This window comes from Dromiciops gliroides, chromosome 2 (genome assembly GCF_019393635.1).
Source record: "Dromiciops gliroides isolate mDroGli1 chromosome 2, mDroGli1.pri, whole genome shotgun sequence".
NCBI classification, from domain to species: Eukaryota; Metazoa; Chordata; class Mammalia; order Microbiotheria; family Microbiotheriidae; genus Dromiciops; species Dromiciops gliroides.
The window spans coordinates 548,773,598-548,798,454 of record NC_057862.1 but is presented as its reverse complement, the minus strand read 5'-3'; the positions used below and the strand labels follow the sequence as shown (position 1 = coordinate 548,798,454).

General features: G+C 39.6%; 1 protein-coding gene across 1 annotated transcript in view; it reads right to left on the bottom strand.

The window, feature by feature from the left end:
• Window positions 1-24,857, bottom strand: part of ACOXL (acyl-CoA oxidase like) — a 536,612-nt gene that overhangs the window by 464,387 nt on the left and 47,368 nt on the right. Inside the window, 1 exon segment of the mRNA XM_043984906.1 lies at window positions 17,525-17,621. Within this exon segment, the coding sequence (XP_043840841.1) occupies window positions 17,525-17,621 (97 nt within the window).

Here is a 24,857-nt window from a genome sequence, read left to right as displayed (position 1 = left end):
TGCCTAGTAAGCATAGGAGGTGGGGTTCTAACTTATGTGTACTCCGACTTTAAATCCAGTGTGCTTCTTATTAGACCATCCCACCTGTAGAAGGACTTCTGGATGGACACTAATACAGGGCTTTTCAAAGCCGCCAGCCTATCCTGTTTACCATATGTGAATCCCTGCTCCTGGGATTATGTTGTAGTTTCAACATCTTTGGTTTCTGTGCCGAGGCTATACACATTCCCACCATCATCGATTCCATAGATTTTTGTGATGTTTCTCTCCCAGTTAATTCTACTTATTGCCTTAATGGGCCTAGCAGGTGGCGCAATAGAGGGACAGGCCTGGAATCAGGAAGATTCATTTTAGTGAGTTCAAATCTGGCCTCAGACGCTAGCCTGTGTGACCCTGGGCAAGTCACTTAACCCTGTGTATCTCAGTTCCTCATATGTAAAATGAGCTGGAGAAGGAAATGGCAAAACAATCCCATATCTTTGCCAAGAAAACCCCAAATGGGGTCACAAAGAGTCAGACACAACTGAAATAACTGAACAATAACATTGCCTTAGTAGTTATATTTTAAAAAACAGAATGTCTCTTCTGTTGGTCAGGATCTGCTGATCTCTTACTAAGGGCTCTATCCAAATACATACAAAATTATTTCCTAAAATGTCATGTCGTTACCACGTTGAAAAATTACAATGAAAAAAATGTACTATGAGTCAGGGGACCTGGGTTTGAATCCCATCACTGACATGAACTTCCTTTGTGACTTTGGGCAAGTCACTGAATCTCTCTGGGCCTGTTTCCTCATCTGTGAAATCAATTGATTGAACTAGATGATCCCCGAGATCCCATCCTGCTATGAGTCTATAATCCCTTGACCAATTGACAGGGGTTGAAAAAGGACAGTGCACTAGATTTGCACTCAGAAGACCTGGGTTCAAATCCTGCCAGATACATACTGTGTGACAATAGGCAAGTCGCCTTGTGCATGGCCTCTCATTCCTCTCAAGGCTATACTCCGGACCCCCTCTACCACACCCTAGTTCTTCATCCTGAAACCTAACTCCAGTCCTGGAATTCACATATTAGAAACACCCTCTCTCCTGCATCTCTTGGACCCAACGTACCTTGACCCTAATATAGTGATATTATTTTGTTTGTCTCTTGAAACAAAGGGCAGCAACCAACCAACAACCAAGCCCATGATCCCCCTTCAGGCTCTCTTTCTGATTGAATGGCTTCTCCAGATCCTACATTTAAAGAGGATTCTCCAACCAGCCATGTCTCATTCCTCTCCAGGTTGTTCTCAGGACTTTCTGTACCACGTCCTCACAATGGGTACCTCTGCCCCTCCTTTCAGCTTCCTCTTATGCATTATATGCCCCCTTTAGAATGTAAGCTCATTGCTGACTGTCACTGAGCTTCAATTTCCACATCCATAAAATGGGGATGATAATATTTATATCTATGGTATCTACTGTTCAGGGCTGCTGAGAGGCTCAGATGAAATCATGTATACAAAGCACTTATAGAGATGGGATCTCACGTTACTATTGTTACTACAGAGTTGTAGCACAATCATCATGATGGTGTCATCCATGGCTGATAAAAGAACGCATCGCCAACTATTTCACCAGCTACTCTGCATAAGCTTGCATCTGTCATCCAGCAAGGGTTTTTGTTTGTTTTGTTTTTTAATGACATACCTCTTTATAGCAAGCTTCCCATCACAGAGCGCCACAATGAAACCTTCATTCTCTTCAAGCCGCCAGCCTGGCTTTGAATGTCAACACTGTGAAGCTGATATATTTGAACTTGAAGCTATTTGTGCCTTGTCTTCTGGGCTCTGTTCTTCACTTCTAGTCTCCCTCGTGCTAATGTTTCTATAGCTTCAGTGCAACCTGTTGTTAGAATTAAATCCTTTGTTTGAAATAATCAGAATGGCTAGGTGGTGCAGTGGATAGAACACCAGGCCTGGAGTCAGGAAGATCCATCTTTGTGAGTTCAAATCTGGCCACAGACACTTACTAGCTGTGTAACCCTGTTTCCTATCTGTAAAATGAGCTGGAGAAGGAAATGATAAACTGTTCCAGTATCTTTACCAAGAAAACCTCAAATGGGGTCACAAAGAGTCTGAAATGACTAACAACAACAAATGAAATTATCTCCTGATTTTATAATCTGGGAGCAATAGAAATGGCTTATTTGTTTCCCTTCTACATTCTCTTCATGGTAGTGATCCTTTCAATTGCAAGTAATGGATAGAGAGTTCAAAGGAACCTCAGAGATCACCTAGTGCAACCCCCTTTTTTGACAGATGAAGTAACTGAGGCCAAGGGAAGTGAGGTGATTTGCCCACAGTCACATAGGTAGCAAGTGCCAGGAATAGAATTTGAACCTAAATCCTCTGATTACAAAGCCAGTTTTCTTTCCCCTGTTCCAGTGACGCTTACAAATGTTTGGTATAGACAGGACCACTTTATATCGCCACATGAATACAAGTACTACATTGTATATAGCTGGTGAAAGAATAGTAGCTAATATTTCTGTAGAGCTTAGTATGTGACACACCGTGTGGTGAACGCTTTACAAATATGATCTCATTTGATCCTCACAACACTGGGATGTAGGTGCTATTATTATCGTAATTTTACAGATGAGGAAATGGAGGCAAATAGAGGTTTATTGACTTTCCTCAGGTCAGACAACTACTAAGTGTCTGAGGCTGGATTTGAATCCTTTTTGACTCCAAGGCCTAGCACCTTATCCATTGTATCACCTAACTGGCAACTTGCTCCACATCAAATCTTTTCTTCAGTTACAGGAAGCCTATATATGTATACTTTACATTGATTTGATCTGTACCAGTAATACCTCCCTCCATTGCAGAACGTCTATTTTTCTATTCAACAAATTTTCATAAATTCTCAGCTATGTGTAACATCACTTCAGACTTCATTGGAGCCATCATCAATAATATTACTAGTCATTTTTTTCTTTGAATAATATTTTTTCCCAATTACAGGTGGAAATAAATTTTGACATTCTTTTTTTTTAATTTTTAGTTCCAAATTCTCTCTTGCCCTTCTTCCCTCCCCACTCCCTAAGATGGTAAGCAATTTGATATAGGTTATCCATGTGCAATCATGTAAAACGTTTCCATATTAGTCATGTTGTGAAAGAAAACACAGGCAAAAAGAACCCACAAAAAAATAAAGTGAAAAATAGTATGTGTTGATCTACAGACTCCATCAGATCTTCCTCTGGATAGCATCTTTCATCATGAGTACTTTAATATTGTCTTGGATCATTGTATTGCTAAGAATAGTCAAGTCATTCAAAATATTGCTGTTACTATGTACAAAGTTCTCCTGGTTTTGCTCATTTCCCTTTGCATCAGTTCATGTAGGTCTTTCTGGGAAATCATCCTGTTTGTCCTTTCTTACAGCACAGTAGTTTTCCATTATATTCATATGCCACAGCTTGTTCAGCCATTCCCCAAATGATGGGCAATCCCTCAATTTCTGACTCTTGGCCACTACAAAAAGAACTGCTATAAATATTTTTGTACATATGGATCCTCTTCCTTTCTCTTTGATCTCTGTGGGATACAGACCTAGCAGTGATGTCACTGGGTCAAAGAGTATGCAGAGTTTTGTAGCCCTATGGGCATAGTTCCAAATTACTCTCCAGAAAGACTGGATCAGTTCACAACTCCACCAACAGTGAATTAAGTGTCTAGTCAGTTTGAACATTAAGCTCTGCTTTAGAGGGTTTTCAGCAACAAAAAAAGTATCAAAAAAACAAATACCTGATCATATGATGGTTGAATATATAATATATGTGTATGTATATATGTACATATATATGTATGTGCATATACAATCACACAAATATATATGCACAAACACAAATATACATATATAGTATATAAATATATGTATCTATACATATTTGAATACACACACACCCCTTTTTTTTTTAAATAAAGGCATATCAGTGCTCCTTAGGGCAACTAAGTGTCACACTGGGCTTGGAACCAGAAAGACTCAATCACTAGCTGTGTGACCCTGGGCAAGTCGCTTAACCCTGTTTGCCTCAGTTTCCTCATCTGTAAAATGAGCTGGAGAAGGAAATGACAAACCACTTCAGTATCTGTCAAGAAAACCCCAAATGGGATCATGGAGAGCCAGACATGATTGAAAAATGACTTGACAACAAAATGATCCTTATGTCTCTGTTTGAAGGATTTAGTCCCAAGCGGAACTAGAGGAGACTACACAAATGTCCCTAGAATCCTCAAATTAAAAGTAATTTTGACCTTTAATTGATTTGTGATTTCTTTGATATAGAAACGATCTCTAATGATGTCAATTTTGACCCATCCATGCCTGCTTGTCCAGGACTGCCCTTGTTCACATCCAACCATCTAGATCTCTTCATTCTTTGATGATATAGACCTTATCCTGCTTCTCCTATGAATATGTTACAGCCTGTTTAGTCAACCATGTAATTCTTCCACTTTGGCTGACCCACAACTTTAGGGACTAAGATATTCCATGATATATAGATGGCTTTGGGATCAGAGAACCTAGAATCAGAGATTTACTAGTTGTGTGACCCTGGGCAAGACACTCAACATCTCAACCTCAGTTTCTGTATCTGTAAAATGGGATGATGATACTACCCACTTCCCAGGGTTGTTGTAAGGATCAATGTAAGTTCTAAGGATAATGTAAGTAAAGCACTCGGCAAACTTTAAAGTACTACATAAATGATAGCTATCATACAATGTCACCCAAGGAATATTGGTGTCAAAAAGATGAACCATTGTTTCAAGGAGAAAGTTGAGATATTTAAAGGAATTATACAGTTTCCCAAAGGTAACATAACCTACTTTTCTCCTCCTGTTCAGTTTTGGGCCCAGATCCTATCCATTGCAGTAGCTGGTCCAAGATATTTGTACTGATGGATGAGTTCTATAGGTTTTTCATCCAACTACATAATGTAGTCTGGCTAAACCAGGGGATTCATCAACCTTTTGGTTTTTCCTGTGTGGAAAATCCCATTAATCCAAATACCTCTCTCTTGATTTTGCCAGAATTTTTACCTGTTGAAGTGGCAAGATTCTGTTTGATTTTTCACTGTGTTCTTCAAATAATGAATAGCTGATGGGTTAGTTTTATAAACTCAGCTGAAAATAGATCTCTATACTGTCTTCCTTAATAATAATCGTAACAAACATTTATATAGAGCTTACTCAATGCCAGGCACTATCTTATGCATTTTACAATTATATCCTCACAACAATTCTAGATGTTGCTGTTCAGCCATTTCAATTGTGTCCAACTTTTCATGACCCCATTTGGAATTTTCTTGGCAAAGACATGGGAGTGGTTTACCATTTCCTTCTCCAGCTCATTTTACAGATAAGGAACTGAGATAAAGAGGGCTTAGTGACTTGCCCAGGGTCACATAGCCAGTAAATGTCTGAGGCCAGATTTGAATTGAGGAAGATGAGTCTTCCTAACTCCAAGCCTAGGGATCTATTCACTGAACCAACCAGCTGCCCCAACCCTAGGAAGTAGGTGATATTATCTCCATTTTACAGATGAAGAAATTGAGGCAGACAGAGGTTAAGTGACTTGCCCTGAGTCACATAGCTATAAGCATCAGATGCCAGATTTTAACTCAGAACTTCCTGACTCCAGACACAGAGCTCTATCCACTTTGTTACTAGATGGTAACTGATTTGTAGAAATAGGATATTAACTCAACTTACCTTTCTATTTTTTATTTTGTTGTTGTTGTTGTTGTTGTTGTTGTTGTTGTTGTTGTTGAAGGGGAATGAATGAGGGTTAAGTGACTTGCCCAGGATCACACAACTAGTAAGTGTCAAGTGTCTGAGGCCAGATTTGAACTCACCTTTCTAGAATGCTAAAGGTCTCACCTAGTCTCCCTCTATACCAACACCACATATGTACGAGATGATCCTCCAGGGTTTAGGCTATACCTGTAGTCATGAAACAACATGACCAGTAACAACAACTAATGTTAATTTATATAGGGAGCTTCAAAGCATGCAAAGCCCTTTAGGTTTTCTATCTCATTTTCTACCCTGTGAGGCAGGTGTTATTAATTCCTCCATTTTATAGATGCAGAGATTGAGATTCTGAAAGATTCAGAGTTCTCTGCAGGCTCACACAGTCAGTAAGGGTTTGTGGATTTGAACCCAGGCTATCCTACTTCCAAGGCCAACGCTCTATCCACTGAACCTCACTGCCTTTGTAGATGGGATGAGACCCATGTTTTTAAGCAAGGGCTTCTTAGCACAGAGCTTTAAACCAGGCAAAGGGCAAGGGGTGGGGGGAGGTGGCACTAGGTGTTGCAGTGGATAAAGCACCAGCCCTGGATTCAGGAGGACCTGAGTTCAAATCTGGCCTCAGACACTTGACACTTACTAGCTATGACCCTGGGCAAGTCACTTAACCCTTATTGCCCCAGGGAGAAAAAAGGCAACTATCTGTATGAGAGGGTGTGACAGGTAGGGAGAGAGCCTGCCTTGGAATCAGGGATTGATGAGTTCAAGTCTTCAACCTAAGCATTCCTTGACTATGTTAACCATAAGGAACAAGTCATTTAACCTGTAAGGATCTCAAGACAACACAAGAGTTGCCAGACTGCATCAGTGGAGGAAGTTTCCATGCTAAGATTTCCCAACAATGATGCAGTCATAGGGCCTGACAATAATGAGGGACTAATTTATAAGCCTTTTGCTAAGATACACGGGTACCTAAAACTAATGGGTTATTTGTTATTGTCTATTAATCACTGAACCTATAATGATCTGGTCTATAGCAACACATATTTAGAGCCAGAAGGGACCTTAGACATCACCTAATCCAACTGATCCCCATTTTACAGGTAAGGAAATTGAGGCTTAGAGGTGAAGTGATTTACCCCAGATCACACAGGCACTGAGTAGCAGAGCTGCAGTTTGAGCCTATGTTCTCCAGCCTCTAAATCCTGCCATGTTTTGACCATCCCATACTGCTGGCCAGAATAGCTCTATCCTAATTTTGAGTAGCCTTCCTTTTCCTTTAGACTTGATATCAATGTTCCCAGAGTGCAACGACCCCCACCCAAAAAGGATATGGTTCTTCCATGCTGACAGGCAAACCTGTTGAAAGTTTATATTTGGAGGGATTTACAGTATTATAATCTTCCTGAAGAAAAGGAAACTTTCCTGGGGCATGAAGGGAAACAGCAACTGGACACCAGACTTTAAAGTGAGAATCATTTCTGATTCCACCTTCCTGATGTGTGATAGGGAATGACTCACAGCATGACTCCTAGTGGCCGGGCATGGCTCAGGGCTTTCCATCTGTAAGTGTCCTGATTACTGTGAGTCACTGCACATTTCCTTCTTATATTAAGTGATCCTTCATAGTTCTGCCTGTCTACATTTTTCTCTCTTCAGAACCACATGGCTTCAGGGTTTCGACATTTTGGGACTTGTCAAACAACCCTCATAAATTGACATGTGGTCAAATGACAAAGCACTCTCCCTTGGCCACCATTTGTGGCTGGGAGAAGTCCTAATGTGCTTTCTTTTGCTTTGTTTTGAGGGTTCCCTCCCCCCATCCTAGCTGTCTTGTACTATCCATAAGCACTGTGAATATTCAATTAATGTCATTTGTTTCACTCACAACCTGTCTCCATTTTGGTCACTCAGAAGAGGGAGAGCACTTATTTCGATAATTTTATTGGTTGTTGCATTGTGTTAAGGGCTAAAATTCTAGCTAGTCTGTCTAAAATATCCAATGAGTGGTCGCCAATAAATTATAAGCTATAGCAAGAGTTAGGCTTATAAGCATTTATTAAGGAGAACAAGAATTTGGTAAAGAGAGAGAGAAAGGCCTAGATTCCTATCTATTAAAGGGAGAGCACATTTCTAGCTCTGCTCTCCACCAGAGTCCCAAGGAAAGAGCCAGACAGAGCGCTAGTCTCTCCCTTCTTCCTCCCACTACCCAACGTCACTTCCTGATGCCAAAGAAAAGACTCCTGGTCTTGCCCTCAAAGACTTTCACTTCATGGGCGGAACTCTTCTACAGTAAGTCTCCAGCAGGTGGCGTCATTCCAATCGTTACAGTTGTTGCATTCAAATCTTTTTAGAGCTTGCACATTTTCTGTTCAGGTCCTTTCTAGGCAGCATCCTTTCTTATTCTGTTGACATTTCCTCTGGGGCAAATTTATAAACCCCTTGATTCTTGTTTCTGCTAATCTGACAAAGCCAACACCAGGAAGCTTTGACTCAACAATCATTTCTTAAGTTATTAGCATGTACAAACTTCGAAAGGCAAAGACAAAATAACCCCAGACCTCAGGGAGCTCATAGTCTACTGACAGAAACTGGTTCTTAAAGCAAGTGGGTGGAGCAATGGATAAATATTGGGACTAAAGTCAAGAAGACCCGAGTTCAAATTCAACCTTGGTCACTTACTAGCTGTGTAACCTCTGTTTGTCTCTGTTTCCTCAACTATTGTTATCTTTAAAAAGTTCGAGAGAGGGGCAGCTATGTGGGGCAGTGGACAAAGTACCGGCCCTGGAGTCAGGAGGATCTGAATTCAAATCTGGCCTCAGACACTTGACACTTACTAGCTGTGTGACCCCGGGCAAGTCACTTAACCCCAATTGCCTCACCAAAAAAAAAAGTTTGAGAGAGAAAATTTCTGGGTAATTAGTCTTTTATTAGCAATTTTAACAGAAGAGGTCACTGGAACTCTCAAATGCCAAAGACCCTTATGGTGGTAGGCTCGAGGCTTCTATGGCCTTGAAAAAATGGATGTTTCAGAGGATGGCAATCAACTCGGACTGGTTAACAAGTAATGAGAAAGAATGAATGTTACAATGAGGGGCCAGACCTATTCTTTTTTTTTTTTTTTGGTGGGGCAATGGGGGTTAAGTGACTTGCCCAGGGTCACACAGCTAGTAAGTGTCAAGTGTTTGAGGTCACCTTTGAACTCAGGTCCTCCTGAATCCAGGGTCAGTGCTTTATCCACTGTGCCACCTAGCCTCCCCCGGCCACACCTATTCTAATGAACTTTGGTTATGTCATTTACTTCTGTTACCTTCAGCCTTGAGCAATCTAAACAAAAAAATCCACATTCCCCCTCCCCCCCCCCAACCCAAGCCTAAACAGAAGACAAGGAATGAGCTAGGAGTTTCACCTTAGATGAGAAGTCTGATGTGGTTGGGTAGAGTAGTAATACCCAGAATGAGGAGAACATTAATTCTATCTTCCAACAGCCCTGTCCTTGAGAGATTGGGCAAAGAAATAGAACAGCCCCAGGAGGCTATTTGTAATTTTAATAATTTTAATAATCGGCTATTCACTATAAAATAGGAATAATAACGGCATCTACTTCCCAGAGTTGTTATGAAGATTAAATAAGATAATAATTGTAAAGTTCTTGGCACAATACCTGACACAGAGTGGGTAATATATAAATGCTAGATGACTTATTGATATGTATCATTAATATAAAATGAGTATATGCAGATTTATGTGTACTATATTTTATAAACATATCTATTCATTTGACCCATGTCTTATGTACCCGTCACTCTATGTATGTGTGGATACTGACACTATTATACATATATGTGTATATGTATGTTATATGTATCATATATCCATGCATATGTTTAACAGATACCCAACTGTGTATAAGCAGGTATGTTATATATTAAATAAATGTACATATTTTACAAACACCTCGATTTTAACATTTTCAGTGCATAAAACTACTTTCTTTTTTTTCTCTAGGGTTGACTAGGAGAACTCATTTTCTCCTTTGAACTGCCAGGAACATTTTAATTCTATATTTAAATTTCACTGTTCAGCTAGTATTTCGTCAAGTTAAAAACAAAAACAAAAAAACGTTCCCAACATAGTTGAGTATTCAAGCAGGTCATTCCTTCACTTAAGCATTTAGAAAAAGGACTAGAATAATCCTTGATTTAAATGTGGAAGCTCTTAAATGAGCCCTCTTTTGGTCAGTAAACTTATACAAATTCAAATCAAATCTTCATTCCAATTTATTTCAATGGGCATGTCTACTTTCTTGCCATAAATGAAATGGAAACCAGACATCCAATCTCAGTTCCTAGGTCTAACAGAGGCTACATTTAGATTAGTCCTCCCAGAATGTGGTTGGATTATATAGGAAAGCCATATCTCACTTTAATGAGACAAATAAAGTTCAACTACTTTCCCAGCTAACACTGGAAGACCATTCCTAGGCCAGACCACAAAGCAGAGGATTCAGGGAGGGGATCATTTGTATTGTTTAGAAAATGCAAATGTTGCCCTTCTAGAAAAAAACAAGGGGATAAACTGAGGACATTTGGGCCTGAGAAAGCCTCCCTAGACTTCTCAATAGTGTCAGACCATGAGGATGCCCCTAATGTAGTCCTAGAAACTGAACTGTATCTAGAAAACTACTTAAGAATTTTAAGAAAATATCCAAAAGCTACCTAGCCCACTGTCCCAGCCCTACAGGAAGAAGACAAAAGAATAAAGGGGAAAGGAGTACAAGATGGCCAGGACTCAGGTTTCTAAGGTAAGATAAATGTCTCACTTGTGCACATCCCGCTGCCAATGGGGGTCTGATCCAAGCGACCTGTTCTAAAGCTCAAAGGGGCCCTCAGAGACTACCTAGAGGCCATTCGTTTTAAATAGGAGGCAGCACAGGCCTAAGGAGGCAGCTGGGTGGCACAGTAGACAGAGCACTGGACTTGGAATGAGCAGGATGAGAGTTTGAATCCATCCTGAGACATTTACTAGTTGTGTGACCCTGGGCAAGTCACTTGACCTCTGTTTGCCTCAGTTTCTTCATCTATAAAATGGGGCTGATAATAGCACCTCTCTCCCCAGGGCTACTGTGAGAATTAAATGAGAAAATATTGGCAAAGTTATTGGTAAACCAGCATTGGGGTGAGAACTGAACCTAGATCCTCTAACTTCAGAGCCCAGCAACAATTCTATTCAATTCAATAAGTACTTATTAATCACCTACTATGTAGTAGGCATTAGGGATACCAAAAATGGGAGGTAGAGAGGAAAAGGCAGAAGCAAAGGAGATAGTCCCTGAAGTAACACCACCACCATCAGCAACAGGGATAAATGCTGTGGTATAATAGTGATAATAATCCTTAGAGTGTTCTTTGATCTGATCAATTTGGATACTCCGTCCAACTATACACATCACGAGCCAGTTGCACCTTCTCATCTTGTTCTTGGCCTCCAATAAACTCACCACTGTGGATCAGCCCAATGTTCTGGGGACCTTCCCCTAAATATTTTTACAGCTTGGACTCCACTTGACGGCTTCAAGGTACTTTCACATGAATTATCTTCTCTGATCGTCACAACCACACTGAATTAGTCATGACAGCTTTCATTATCCCCATCTGACAGAGGATGAAGCAGATAGGATAAGTAACTTCTCTTGCCCAAGGTCACATACAGTATGAAATGGGGCAATTTCTCCTGGGTAATTATTGTTGCCTAGCTGCTTCCAAATCCTCCCTGAGGAGTTACCATGAGTCATGTATCTCCTATGACTCAACACTCAAAATCAATCCATCTTCATTAGGTTGTCTTGAACTCACTGCTGGATTCTTAAAGAGGATGTGAGCTCTCGGCCAAAGTGCATGAAGAGATTTAATTCCGTGGACAGAAGAAACAGGTGCAAGGCCAGTGCTGCCTCAGGATGTGATCATGCAGGCTCAAGAATGTTGTGTGTTCTGGTAAACCCTAGGAACTTTTTTTTTAGGTTTGAAATTATTGGAACATTTCAAATCTATTACAGATGGCAGGGGTGGAGAGGGGAGGAGAGGGAAAGGAGTGAAATGGAAATATTTTAATGGCTTATTCTTGGCCTCACTAATGTCCATAGAGACCTGGAAGCAAACACCAATCATAACCTAGCTCTGGCTTCCATTACTCACTCATCATTTGGTTAAAAGGACACCATCATTACATATCACATATTACTTCAATGAACAGATGAATGTCAGCAAAAGGTAACAATGAAACAAAAGGAAATCAGGGTGAGGGGAAAAACAGAAATGCAGAAAAAATGTAAACATATATGTGTATTTTTGTCTCAATGATCTGAAATTTCTTTTACAGGGTATGAATCATAAAGTGCTTCTTCTAGAAATACCTGAAGTAGAACACTGCTCCAGCTGTGTACAGAATAGAATTTGAGTCTTCTAAAGCAGATGCGCTGCCTGGAGTTTGTGATGGTGACAAGATGGTACCAGGCTACAAGTTTCCATTGTGGGTTTTGGGAGGGGTTTTGGTGAGGCAATTAGAGTTAAGTGACTTGCTCAGGGTCATACAGCTAGTAAGTTTCAAGTGTCTGAGGCCACATTTGAACTCAGGTCCTCCTGAATCCAGGGCCGGTGCTCTATCCACTGTGCCACCTAGCTGCCCCCCCCATTGTGTTTTTATTACTAGTGCAACTTCCTCCTTGGTTAATTGGTTTTCGAGAATTCACTAAAAGGAAGGGAAGAACTAGAACTTGGGAAAACTCCTCTCTAAACTAACAGGAACTACCAGGGGTCATCCAATCTAGTGCTCTATCCCCTAAAGGCACATGGCCACCAAGGGAAAATTCTGGCCAGTATTTCAGGGAAGGCTACAGTAAAAGGGAAATTGTATCTTCATGTGTACAATTAAGACTACTAAGAGAGCTGCAATAACAATATTTTTTAAAAAGTAAAGCCACCAAGTCCAGTGTGCAGCCTTCCTCCTACAGTAAGGGATCATACAGGTTAATCTGGTGAGCTCAACAGAGTCTGGCAGCAATTAGTAAGAAGCATAAAAGGATCAACCTTCATGTCTGGGTTTCAGTTACTGACACTCAGTTAAGCTGTGGACATGCTGAGCTGATTAGGAAAGTTGGAGACTTTATCAGTAATGACTGGCCCAGGGCTGAAATTTCTACTGATGGCCCTGAGCACTGAAAACACTTGGAGGAGCTCTGCTTCCTTAGCCAAGGAAGGTCATGCTGAAGAGGAGAAGTGCTGCAGACTGGAGCAAATGGGGGAGGGCTTTGGACCCTATCCACAAGTTCCCTAGAACTTGAGGTCATCTAGACTTGATGCCTGGCATTTTCATGCTTTGAAGTTATGCACTCCCTCCATACCTCCACCTTGTAGAATTACCCATCTTCCTACAAAGAATATCATGGATGCCTGTCACACCCAGTTATTATCACATTCTTCCTCTTGACATTTTTAGATGAATGTATATAATGTAAATAATATGTATAGGTATTGTATGTGTATATATCTGTATATCTGTTTATATGTATAATGAATACATATATAATGTATATGATGCAGGTGTGTTATATATGTGTATATGTATATAATAGATCTGTATGTGTGTGATGTATATGTTGTATGTAATATATATGTACATGTGTGCATATACATATAGACACATACTTATACACCTATACAGATGCTATTTATGTTTGTCTGTATGTGTGTATTTTGTGTATGTGTTATATCTCCAAGCAGAATGTGAGCTCCAGGGCAACAATTGTTTTCTTTTTTAATTTATATCCCCAGTGCCTGGTATAGGGCCTTGTAAAGTTAACAGGACACGGGAGACAATGCCATGTAGCAGACAGAAACTCCCATCATTCTCCTACTTGATTATCTCCTGGGGAGTTTCCTAAACTACATGATAAACTGGGTCCGGACCATAAAAAGTTAGACCTCCCATCCTAAAGGAGAAGAGATGTGGATACCAACGAGAGAGGACATTCACAGAGAGTTGTGCAGGCTACAGGACAGACTCACCATGTCTTGTTTCACACACAGTAGGTACTTAAATGTTGTCCAACTGACTATTGAAGTGTCTCTATATTAAATAATTTTTCAGCATCAGTTCTTTCAACTCTTTTATATTGAGATTTTCATTTTCCAGATGAATATGTATAGATTATTTCATCTGAAAGTTGTGAAAACATGCCAAGCTGCTATTTCCATCTTCCTTGCAATTAATTGTGAGGCAAGATTCTATGAGAAGAATAACCATGTTCTCAATGCTCAGCTTCTACCTATCCCTTGCCAAGGACATTTTGGTTCCAAGCTCCTCAGAGGAGTAGGCACTATTTCAAGTGACCACAAAAAGTTGGGCCAAATTGTGATTCATCCTTAGCAAAAAGGACCCTAAGAAAGATTGGTCAATGCTGAGGATGACTTGTGGGTTTGGTTCAACTCTATGATAGAAAGGGGGTAAGTGTCAAAGTCTGGTTCAGACCTGTACCCCATTCTTACCCAAAAGAAGTTTCAGATCAGCCCTCAAAAGCAGACTAGGCTCCCTTTGGCCTTTACCATTTTGTGGCATCACATAATGGGACAGAAGAAATGTCTAAAGGTATCCCCCAAAATGGAAGTCACTTTTGGTAGAAAGAGAAAGATTCAAGCTGACTGGCAATTGGTTTTGCTGACCTTTACTCTATGTCAACTCAAAGTCTTCTTATGTAAAAAAAAAAAAAAAAAAAAAAAAAGGTCATTGGAAGGTAAAATTTAAAACAGGAAGCATGAGTTAAGTTTTGAAACTTTTTCTTTCTGAAATGGGTCAAGACAGAAATTAGTTTCAAGTATTTAATAGACTCTTACCGTTTGCATCACAAAAAAGGCATATCTCCATAAATCAGTCACTTCAAATAATATTGCTTTAAAGTTTACAAAGCATTTCCCTCAAAACAGTCCTCTGAGGTAGAGAATGTATTATTATCCCCATTTACAGCTGAGAAAAACTAAAGCTTTGTATTTTATAGTCCATATGGATAAAAAATATTTGCAACAGGTGGCCACTGAAAATAACAGGTGAGTGAGTGAATGAATGAATGAAATAGCATTTATTAAGAGTTTACTACAAGTCAGGCCCTTTGCTAAAAGCTGGGGGTACAATTACAATCAAACAAGAAATTTCTTGCCCTCCTGGGGCAATGGGGAAATGAAATGGGTGGGGAGGATGCAAGATGGCAGCATGATTTAGTAATGTCAGTGAGGTAACGTGGAGGCCTGGTTCCATGCTAGACAAGGTGAAAGCTCAGCTATCAGAGCCCAAGGTCTCAGGGGAGGTTCAAGTAGGAGAAGGATGAAAAGGATAAAGGAGATAAGGAAGATGGTTAGAGTGAAGGCAATATGGGTAGGAAGTAAAAATCAACATATCTTTAGAACTTTGCACCTGGAAACTACTTTAATCTCCTAAATGACTAAATTTCTCTCTTGATCAGACATATAGATGTGCTCCAAGAAATAGACAAGATAACTACATTAGATCAAAATAAAGGGCTGGACTATCAGGGAAACACTGTGGAAAGAGATGATAAGACATCGAGCATTTGACTATATAGATAAGATTATAAAAGTATCACTTAGGAAATTAGAAGGTGCTGTGGCATGGTATTCAGAAATACAGCACCAAAGTAAGGAAGGCTTGTATGACCCTGGGTGAGTCACTTATGCAAAACAGTTGCTGGTCTATGTTGGTAAAGGGAATTTTCTTACTAGTTCCTAGACCACTGAAAATATAGGACTGTAATAATAATTCGATTTAGACCAACAAGAATGAAGAATAGAAAGGAATATGGAAAGACAATTATGAAATGTTATAAAATGAAAAAACAAATCAGAGGCAAAAGAACAGTGTACATTATAATTATGTATAATTAAATAAGAATGAATGGACAAGTAAAGAATCCAGATTGAGTTTTAGGAGTCTCTTAAAATGTATGCTATTGGGGGACAGCTAGGTGGCGCAGTGGATAAAGCACTGGCCTTGGATTTAGGAAGACCTGAGTTCAAATCTGACCTCAGACACTTGACACTTGACACTTATGAGCTGTGTAACCCTGAGCAAGTCACATAACCCTCTTTGCCCCACCCCCCCCAAAAAAGTATGATTTTGAGATTACTAAGGGGTGTAAGGACTTGTGGCTATTTTGAAAGCAATGATTTTTTTAAAAATTTTGGAAGTGTGAAACCTAAGGAAAACTACAGTGATTGAAGGTTATAGTCATATAAAGAAGTTTCAGAATTCTTAATTGTGAACCTAGAACATAGTTGGGTGATGGTGAGAACATTTGGTAACATCCCTGCATATGGCTGAGAAAGAATAGGTCATGGGAGTTAAAGAGATTGTTGAACTAGAAGATGGTATATTATCTTAAACTCTCTGAAGCATGTGATATGGTTGATTGCTCTCTTCCTCCCAGATGCCCTCTCCTTTATGTTTTTGTGATGCTCTTCTTTATCTTCCACCTGTCTGACCACTCCTTTGCCTTTCTCTCCAAACCTTTCTCTCTTCCCTGTTTCTTTCTTTCCCCTCCCCCCTCCTTTTATTTTGGTGGGGCAAAGAGTGACTTGCCCAGGGTCACACAGCTAGTAAGTGTCAAGTGTTTGAGGTCACATTTGAATTCAGGTCTTCCTGAATCCAGGACCAGTGCTTTATCCACTACACCACCTAGCTATCCCCTCCATGTTTCTTTCAGGACACTACCATCCTTTCAGTATTCCAGGTTTGTAGTCTCAGAATTATCTTGCACTCCTTAATACTGCTCACTCCACACATATAATCAGTTAACAAATTTTGTCATTTCTATTTTCACAACATCCCTCACATCTGATCTCTTCTCTCCTCTCACATAGGTGGCCTTAATTCAGGCCTTCCTCAAATCTCATTGTTTATTGCAGTAAGCTTTGAACTGGTCTTGCTGCCTCTTCTCTCACTAATTTGTTTCATCCTGCTGCCAAAGACATTTGCCCTAAGATCATATCCAAGCATTTGATTCTCCCACTTCTATCCAGTGGCTTTCTGTTGCCCTTAGGATAATATAAACTCCTCTGTTTAGCATTTAAAGTCCTAGCCTCAAATGATCCTTCTGTTCTTGCCTCCTGACCTCTGAAATCTGGCCAAATGAGGTTTCTCCCTGTTCTTCATGCAACACACTCCATCACTCACCTCCTTGTCTTTGTACTAGTTGTCCCCCATTCTTGAAATGCACTCCCTCATTACCCCCACCTAATAGTCAGTCAGTTCCATTAACATGCAACTCAAGCACTACCTTTTATAGGAAACTTCCCCTCATCCTAAATACTAGGGCTCTGCCTTCCAAACTACTTGGTATTTAATTACTTTGCATATATTTGCATTTATTCATTTTATATTTTTCTAGATATATTTACATATGTGCTTGCTGTTTTTCCTTTCAGAATGCAAGCACCTTGAGAGTAAGGGGGATTTTTTGTACTTGTATCCATTAGATGGTGAATCCCTTGAGGTCAGGGATGTATCTTTGTGTGTCCTTGGTGCTTGGTGCAATGCCTGACACATAGTAAATGTTTAATAAATAATTTTTGACTGAAAAAAGAGATTACATAGGGGTCATTTCCTTTAGTGATTCATAAAAATCACATGCAAAAAAATAAAACTTACCTGTTCCTGAATTGCACGTTTTAACTGAGGTAAGCCCATGGTAAATTTCACTCTCTGAAATGTCAAATCCCTTATTTCATCCAGACTTAAGTCGTATCTGTGAAGACCAGATGCAAAAAGGATGTTTTTTAAAAGGGTGAAAAAAATGTAAAAATAAAAAAGGATGCCAACACAAATGTAATGGAATAGTATTACTCTGCTATAAGAAATAACAGACAGGATGAATACAGAGGAAAGAGAAAAGACTTACATGAACTGATGCAAAGTGGAAAAAAATAGAGTCAGGAAAATAATATAGTGACAACAATAATGTAAATGGAAAGAACAACTTCACACACACCCCCAACAAAACAAGTGAAAATGAATATTGCAAAAATTACAAACAAGAAAAGATATGAGAAGATACCTTGTCCCATTCCTTCACAGAAGTGGGAGAGTATGGGAATCTATGGGGGTGGAATGACTGATTACTTCAATGTCAGATTATTTTAATCAGTTGTGCTTAATTTTTTTCTTTAAAACATTTTTTTTGTTATTAGGGATAGCCTCTCTGGAAAGAGGGAGAGGAAAATCTAGGTAATGTAAAAACATAGATAACAAAGGAAATTTTTGAAAAGGAAAAAAATGAGCACCAAGTGAAATTTTTTCAATAACTTTCTGAACAGTTTACATTTCCTATGGGTTTAGCCTATCTTCTGTGTGGGTACACAAAGATACTGAGATCTTCTTATTGTATAAAAGCATCTTATACAATATATAAGCCCTTGTAGTTGCCATCATTTCGTAGGCTTATCAATTCTTATAGTAAGGAGGGATTTCAGAGGTCAGTTGGTTCCACCTGAATACACAAGACCCCTCCAACCACAAGCAGCCCAGGAGGGCTTTCTTTCTGGGGAACATGTCTGGGTTGAGACAGAGATCCCAATGTCAGCACCAGAACAAACCTAGAAAGGGTCTCTACAAATCACAAAATATAAGAGTTGAAAGGTACCTCAGTGGTTACCCTCTAATCAGACCTATAACCAAAAGAAATCTCCACTGCAATGGTGAGAAGTAAATAGCTGGTTAAGAAGATGATGTCTGACAAGGAGGAAACAAAACTATCACTCTCTGCAGATGATATGATGGTATACTTAAAGAATCCTGGAGAATCAACTGAAAAATTACTTGAAACAATTAACAACTTTAGCAAAGTAGCAGGATATAAAATAAATCTACATAAATCATCAGCATTTCTATACATGACTAACAAAGTCCAGCAGCAAGAGATAGAAAGAGAAATTCCATTAAAGTAATGGTAGACAATATAAAACACTTGGGAGTCTACTTGCCAAGTCAAACCCAGGAACTCTATGAACACAATTACAAAACCCTTTTCACACAAATCAAATCACATCTAAATAATTGGAAAAATATCAATTGCTCGTGGATAGGCCAAGCTAATATAATAAAAATGACAATTCTACATAAATTAATTTACTTATTCAATGCCATACCAATCAGACTACCAAATCTAAAGCTTTACTATAAAGCAGCAGTCATCAAAACTATCTGGTACTGGCTAAGAAATAGAGTGGAGGATCAATGGAATAGGCTAGGCACAGGAGACACAGTCGTAAATGACTTTAGTAATGTACTGTTTGATAAACCCAAAGACTCCAGCTTCTAGGATAGGAATTCAGTATTTGACAAAAACTGCTGGGAAAACTGGAAGATAGCATGGCAGAAATTATGCAGAGACCAACATCTTACACCTTATATTAAAATAAGGTCAAAATGGGTACATGATTTAGACATAAAAGGTGATAGATACCATAGGTAAATTAGGAGAGGAAGAAATAGTTTACCTCTCAGATCTTTGGAAAGGATAACAGCTTATGACCAAAGGAGATATAGAATGTTATAAAATGCAAAATGGATGATTTTTATTACATTAAATTAAAAAGTTTTTGTACAAACAGAAGCAATGCATCCAAAATTAAAAGGGAGACAGAAAACTGCAAAACAATTTTTACAGCCAGTACTTCTGATAAAGGCCTCATTTCTAAAACATATTGAAAACTAAATCAAATTTATAAGAATCCAAGTCATTCCCCAATTGATAAACGGTCAAAGGATATGAACAGGCAGTTTTCTGATGAAGAAATCAAAGCTATCTATTGCCATATGAAAAAATGCTCTAAATCACTACTGATTAGAGAGATGCAAATTGAAACAGCTCTGAGGTACCACCTGACACCTATCAGATTGTCTAATATGACAAAAAAGCAAAATAATAAATATTGGAAAAGCTGTAGAAAAATCGGAACACTAATGCATTGTTGGTGGAGTTGTGAACTGATCCAAGCATTCTGGAGAACAATTTGGAACTATGCCCAAAGGGCTATAAAGCTTTACTTGCATACCCTTTGACCCAGCAATACCACTATTAGGGCTTTTTCCCAATGAGATCATAAAAAAGCAAAAAGGACCCACATGTACAAAAATATTTATAGCTGCTCTTTTTGTGGTGGCAAGGAATTGGAAATTGAGGGATTGCCCATCAACTGGGGAATGACTGAACAAGTTGTGGTACATGAATGAATGGAATACTATTGTGCTATAAGAAATGATGAGCAGGCTGATTTCAGAGAAACCTGAAAGGACTTGCATGAACTGATGCTGAGTGAGATGAGCAGAACCAGAAGAACACTGTACACAGTATCAACAACGTTGTGTGTTGATCAACTGTGATAGACTTGATTCTTCTCAGCAATACAACGGTACAAGACAGTTCCAAAGGACTCATGATGGAAAATGCTCTCCAAATCCAAAAAAAAAGAACTGTAAAATCTAGATGTGGATTGAACCATACCGTTTCTACTTTTTTGTTTTTCTTTTTTGAGGTGTTTCCCTTTTGCTCTGATTCTTCTATCACAGCATAACTAATGCAGAAATATGTTTAATGTGATTGTACATATATAACCTATATCAGATTGCTTGCTGTCTTGGGGAGGGGAGGGATGGAGAAAAATTTGAAACTAGAAGTCTTATAAGAACAAATGTTGAAAATTATCTCTAAATGTAACTGGAAAATAATAAAATATTTATATGGAAAAAAAAGAAGATGATGCCTGAGAATGGGATTTGAAAGAAGTCAATTGCTACATACCTAAAGTACTTTCCCCTTTCGGGGAGCCCTCAATCCCAGAGGAGTCTGGGAAGACTGAAGATTAATGAAGTCCCTGTGGAAGGAGGGGCTTACCAGAGAAGAAGGTTGCTTGACTGTCTAGCAACCCCAAGCACTTTCTTCTGTCCCCTCAGTAGGGGAGGGATCAGCACCACAGTAGAATTATGTGTCTGAAGAACTATATGAGATCCCTAGAGGAGGTGGGTCTACTGAAGATAGGAGGAGAATTTCCTTGACTGTCTGTGGGCCCAGGTTTGGGTGCTTTGCATTTTCTGTTGAGTCAAATAAAGCCTTATGTTTGAGTTTCTGTAGCCTGAGTGAAAGCAAGAGTGCCTTTGTAGAAACCTGGACAGAACCACACTGAGCGAGGGAGAGCAGAAATTGCTAAAGTTTAATAGGAACAGTTGAGAACACACAGCAGAAAATTGGTGGGAAGGATGGGAACCCCACAGCCTGGGGGAAGGACAGGCAGGAGCACATCACCCCTTCTCCGGTGGCCGAGCCCTAGCAGTGCCGCCATAAGAATGTGACAGGTGAGAAGTGAGGGCTAGGGACACGAGGCAATTCTGATGAGCTCTGGTTGCCGACACAAGCTCCTGGAAGGTGGGTAGAGATGACTGAAGGCTTATACTCCTCCCTACCTGTTCCACCCCATTCTACTCCTGCCTGTCCCCGGAAGCCTCCTCCAGGAATATGGCAACATCTTCAGCCAAGTAAGGAGCTGCCTCCAACTTCCTCCCCCTCAAGCTACGACCCATGCCTGACCCCTTCCTTTTCTAAGGTCTAGGTCTAAATCCATCTCGTCCAAGTCCTCCTGGTGGGCAGCCCCAATACCCTCCTCGTCTGCCAGGAAATCCCAGGGTCTGTCTGTCCAAGTTCACAGCTGCCTCAGCCTCTAGCCCCACCACCACAGCCACAACCTTCCTGAGATGACATGATCACATTTTCATGGTCCCAGAGTTAGCCTTGGGTTGGGGTCAGGCACCTGAAAGTGATTTAGTGAGAAGCCCATAAGATGGAACCTAGTCACTAGGCACTGTGCTAAGCAATAAAGATACAAAAAGAGGCAAAAGATATTTCCTGACCTCAAGGAACTTATAATCTAGTGAGGAAGGCAACATAAAAACAAGTTTACACAAAGCAAGCTATACATAAGATAAATAGGAAATAATTAACAGAGAGAAGGCAGTGGAATTAAGAGGAATTGGAGAAGGCTTCCTGTAAAAGGTAGGATTTTAGTTAGGACTTTAGAAAAACCAGGGAGGTCAGCAAGTGGAAAAGAAATCCAAGAGTCATAAGGGGTTAAAAAGAAAAGCAAAAAGGATACAAGGAAGATCAATGGAAGTAGAAACACAAGTAATATTATCAGAGTATATTTCATCAGGTATTAGAGATAACTAATTATCTGCATATTTGCTATAACATTCTCTCTCTCTCTCTCTCTCTCTCTCACACACACACACACACACACACACACACACACACACACACACACACAAAACAGTTCATAATTTCTTAGTTTGCCTTAATGATAATTTGACCTTTCAAAAGACAAAAGATCTTATGAGAACTGTTATTCTGGAATTACTTTTCACCAGTGAAGAAGAGCTGAAGATTGCAAAAGTAGAAATGATGAGAATCTTGAGGGATAGTGATTGTTTCATCTTAGATTTGTGATAGAGAAGGGGAAAGCTGATTATAGCCTGATAGAAAGCCTAGATTTTTGGAAAGCAGATGCCAAAGTTTCAGAGAAAAACTAGGTAGGATCCCGTGAACTAAAATGCTAGAGGATCAATCAGCTTAAGAGGGATAATAAGATCCCCAGATGGCCAAGAACTAGAAATCAAAGGAATGCCCATCAATTGGGAAATGGCTTAAACAAGCTGTGGTATATGATGGTGATACAATATTATTGTGCCATAAGAAATGACAAGTAGGATGGTTTCAGAAAGGCCTCAAAAGACTTGTATGAGCTGATGTATAGTGAAATGAGCAGAACCAGGAGAACATTGTACGCAGTGACAGCAATATTGTTTGATGAAGAACTGTGAATGACTTAACTATTCTCAGCAATACAATGATCCAAGACAATCCCAAAGGACTAATGAAGAAGCATGCTATTCACTTCCAAAGAAAGAACTGATACTGAATGAGTAACGACTGAAAGATGCTATTTTTCACTTTCATTCTTTCATTTTTTTCTTTTACTTGAGTTTTCTTATACAAAATGACTATGTAATGCTTTACATAATTGCATATGTATAACCTATATCTGATTGCTTATCACCTTAGAAAAGGGGAAGAGGAAGGAGGGAAAGAGGGTTAAATTTTGAACTCAAAATTTTTATTTTAATTTATCTTTTTTTTTGTGGGGCAACGAGGATTAAGTGACTAGTCCAGGGTCACACAGCTAGTAAGTGTCAAGTGTCTGAGGCCAGATTTGAACTCAGGTACTCCTGAATCCAGAGCCAGTACTTTATCCACTGAGCCCCCTAGATGCCCTGAACTCAAAATTTTCAATAAAAATGTTTCTTTAAAAAAAAAAATCCCCAAGATAAAATTTTGACAATAGAAAAATAATTCTAATGAACAAAAAATGGAGATTATCTGAAGAGAACAATGTGGATGTTTAGGGAACACACTGATCCACTTAGATTTTTAAAAGGCACATACAAAAGTTGGAAGTGAATAATGGAGGATAAATACAAAATCATAGCATGTTTCTACAAGAATAAGTCAGAGATATGAAAATTTAGAATTAACTACAGCTAACAAAGAAAGCCAAAAAACATGGGGGGCAGGGGTTTAAGAGCATACCTAGTCAGGATTCAAACACAGGCCCTTTGTCTCCAAAGGCACCTCTCTCCACTCAATCACAAAATCTGGGTGCCAGTCCATCAAGAAAATCGCTTTCTGGGGCAGCTAGATGGCGCAATGGATAGAGCACCGGCCCTGGAGTCAGGAAGACCTGAATTCAAATCTGGTATCAGACACTTGACACTTACTAGCTGTGTGACCCTGGGAAAGTCACTTAACCCCAATTGCCTCACCAAAAAAAAAAGAAAAAAAAAGATAGAAAATAGTTTTCTAAAGAAGGTTATCTTTGGGGGTGGGGGAAGGCAGCTTTATTTCTACTGAGTTTCTGAGCTGAGGCAATGATCTACAGTAGAAAAAGCCCTGCCCTGGTAACAGAGATCTGGCTTCCAGTCCCTGCTCTGCCAATAAACTAGCAGTGTGACCTTGGCCAAATCACTTCTCTGAGCCTCAGGGTCGACATCTATAAAATGAAGGGTGTTGGATTAAATGCTCTCTAAGTCTCTTGCAGAGCTAGCGTTCCATTTCCCCTGATAACCTGTAGGATCCTTCGGCCTTCCTTTTCCTCTTTTACCTCCTCCTCTTCTTTTCCTTCTGACACATCTCTACATCTCTTTTCCCCCATGTCCACATAGTGCTAGAGAGATTTGGGTTCACAGGCATTACGGGAGGAAAGGGCACTCATTAGGGGAATCTTGCCCATTTTAGTCCCTTCCCTTGAAGGATTCTTTTAAAAATGGTTCAATGGAAAGAAAGGACAGTCCTAAGAACCTACAAAAATATCATGGAGAACCAAAAACTATAGATCTTTTTCAAAAGCTATAGAATTTTTACAGTTAAATTATAACAAATACAAAAAAAAAAAACCCCTGCTAAAATCAGCAAAAGCAAACTCAACAATCTCTCCCCTGAGCAGAACACTTGCTTAGAATAAACACAGAGAGCCAGAAAGAGATGAGGGAGGAAAACCCTGGACAAATGCAGCCCAGGACCAAAAAAGTAATTGATGTTCAAGTTTTCAAAGTGGCACATGCAAAAATGATTTTAAGAACTAATTTTAAGCCAAAACTACAACTAAATCTTTAAACACAAAAGTCTTGGTGATAGGGGTGGCGGGGGAGAGGGATAACAAAGTCTATCTTGGCTAAAGCAATGCAACGTTACATGGTTGGGCATATTTCATATGAGAGTAGCCTTCAGCTTTCAACAAGCCTAATTGAAAACAACCCTGAAGAAAAATAAACAACAGAGTAGGAAGAAAGGGGGTGGTGAGGAGAATCACAGGAAGATACAGTCAATCCTTGGTTTTCCCAGGGTCTCATTATCTATTTTGGCTATTAGCCAAACCCC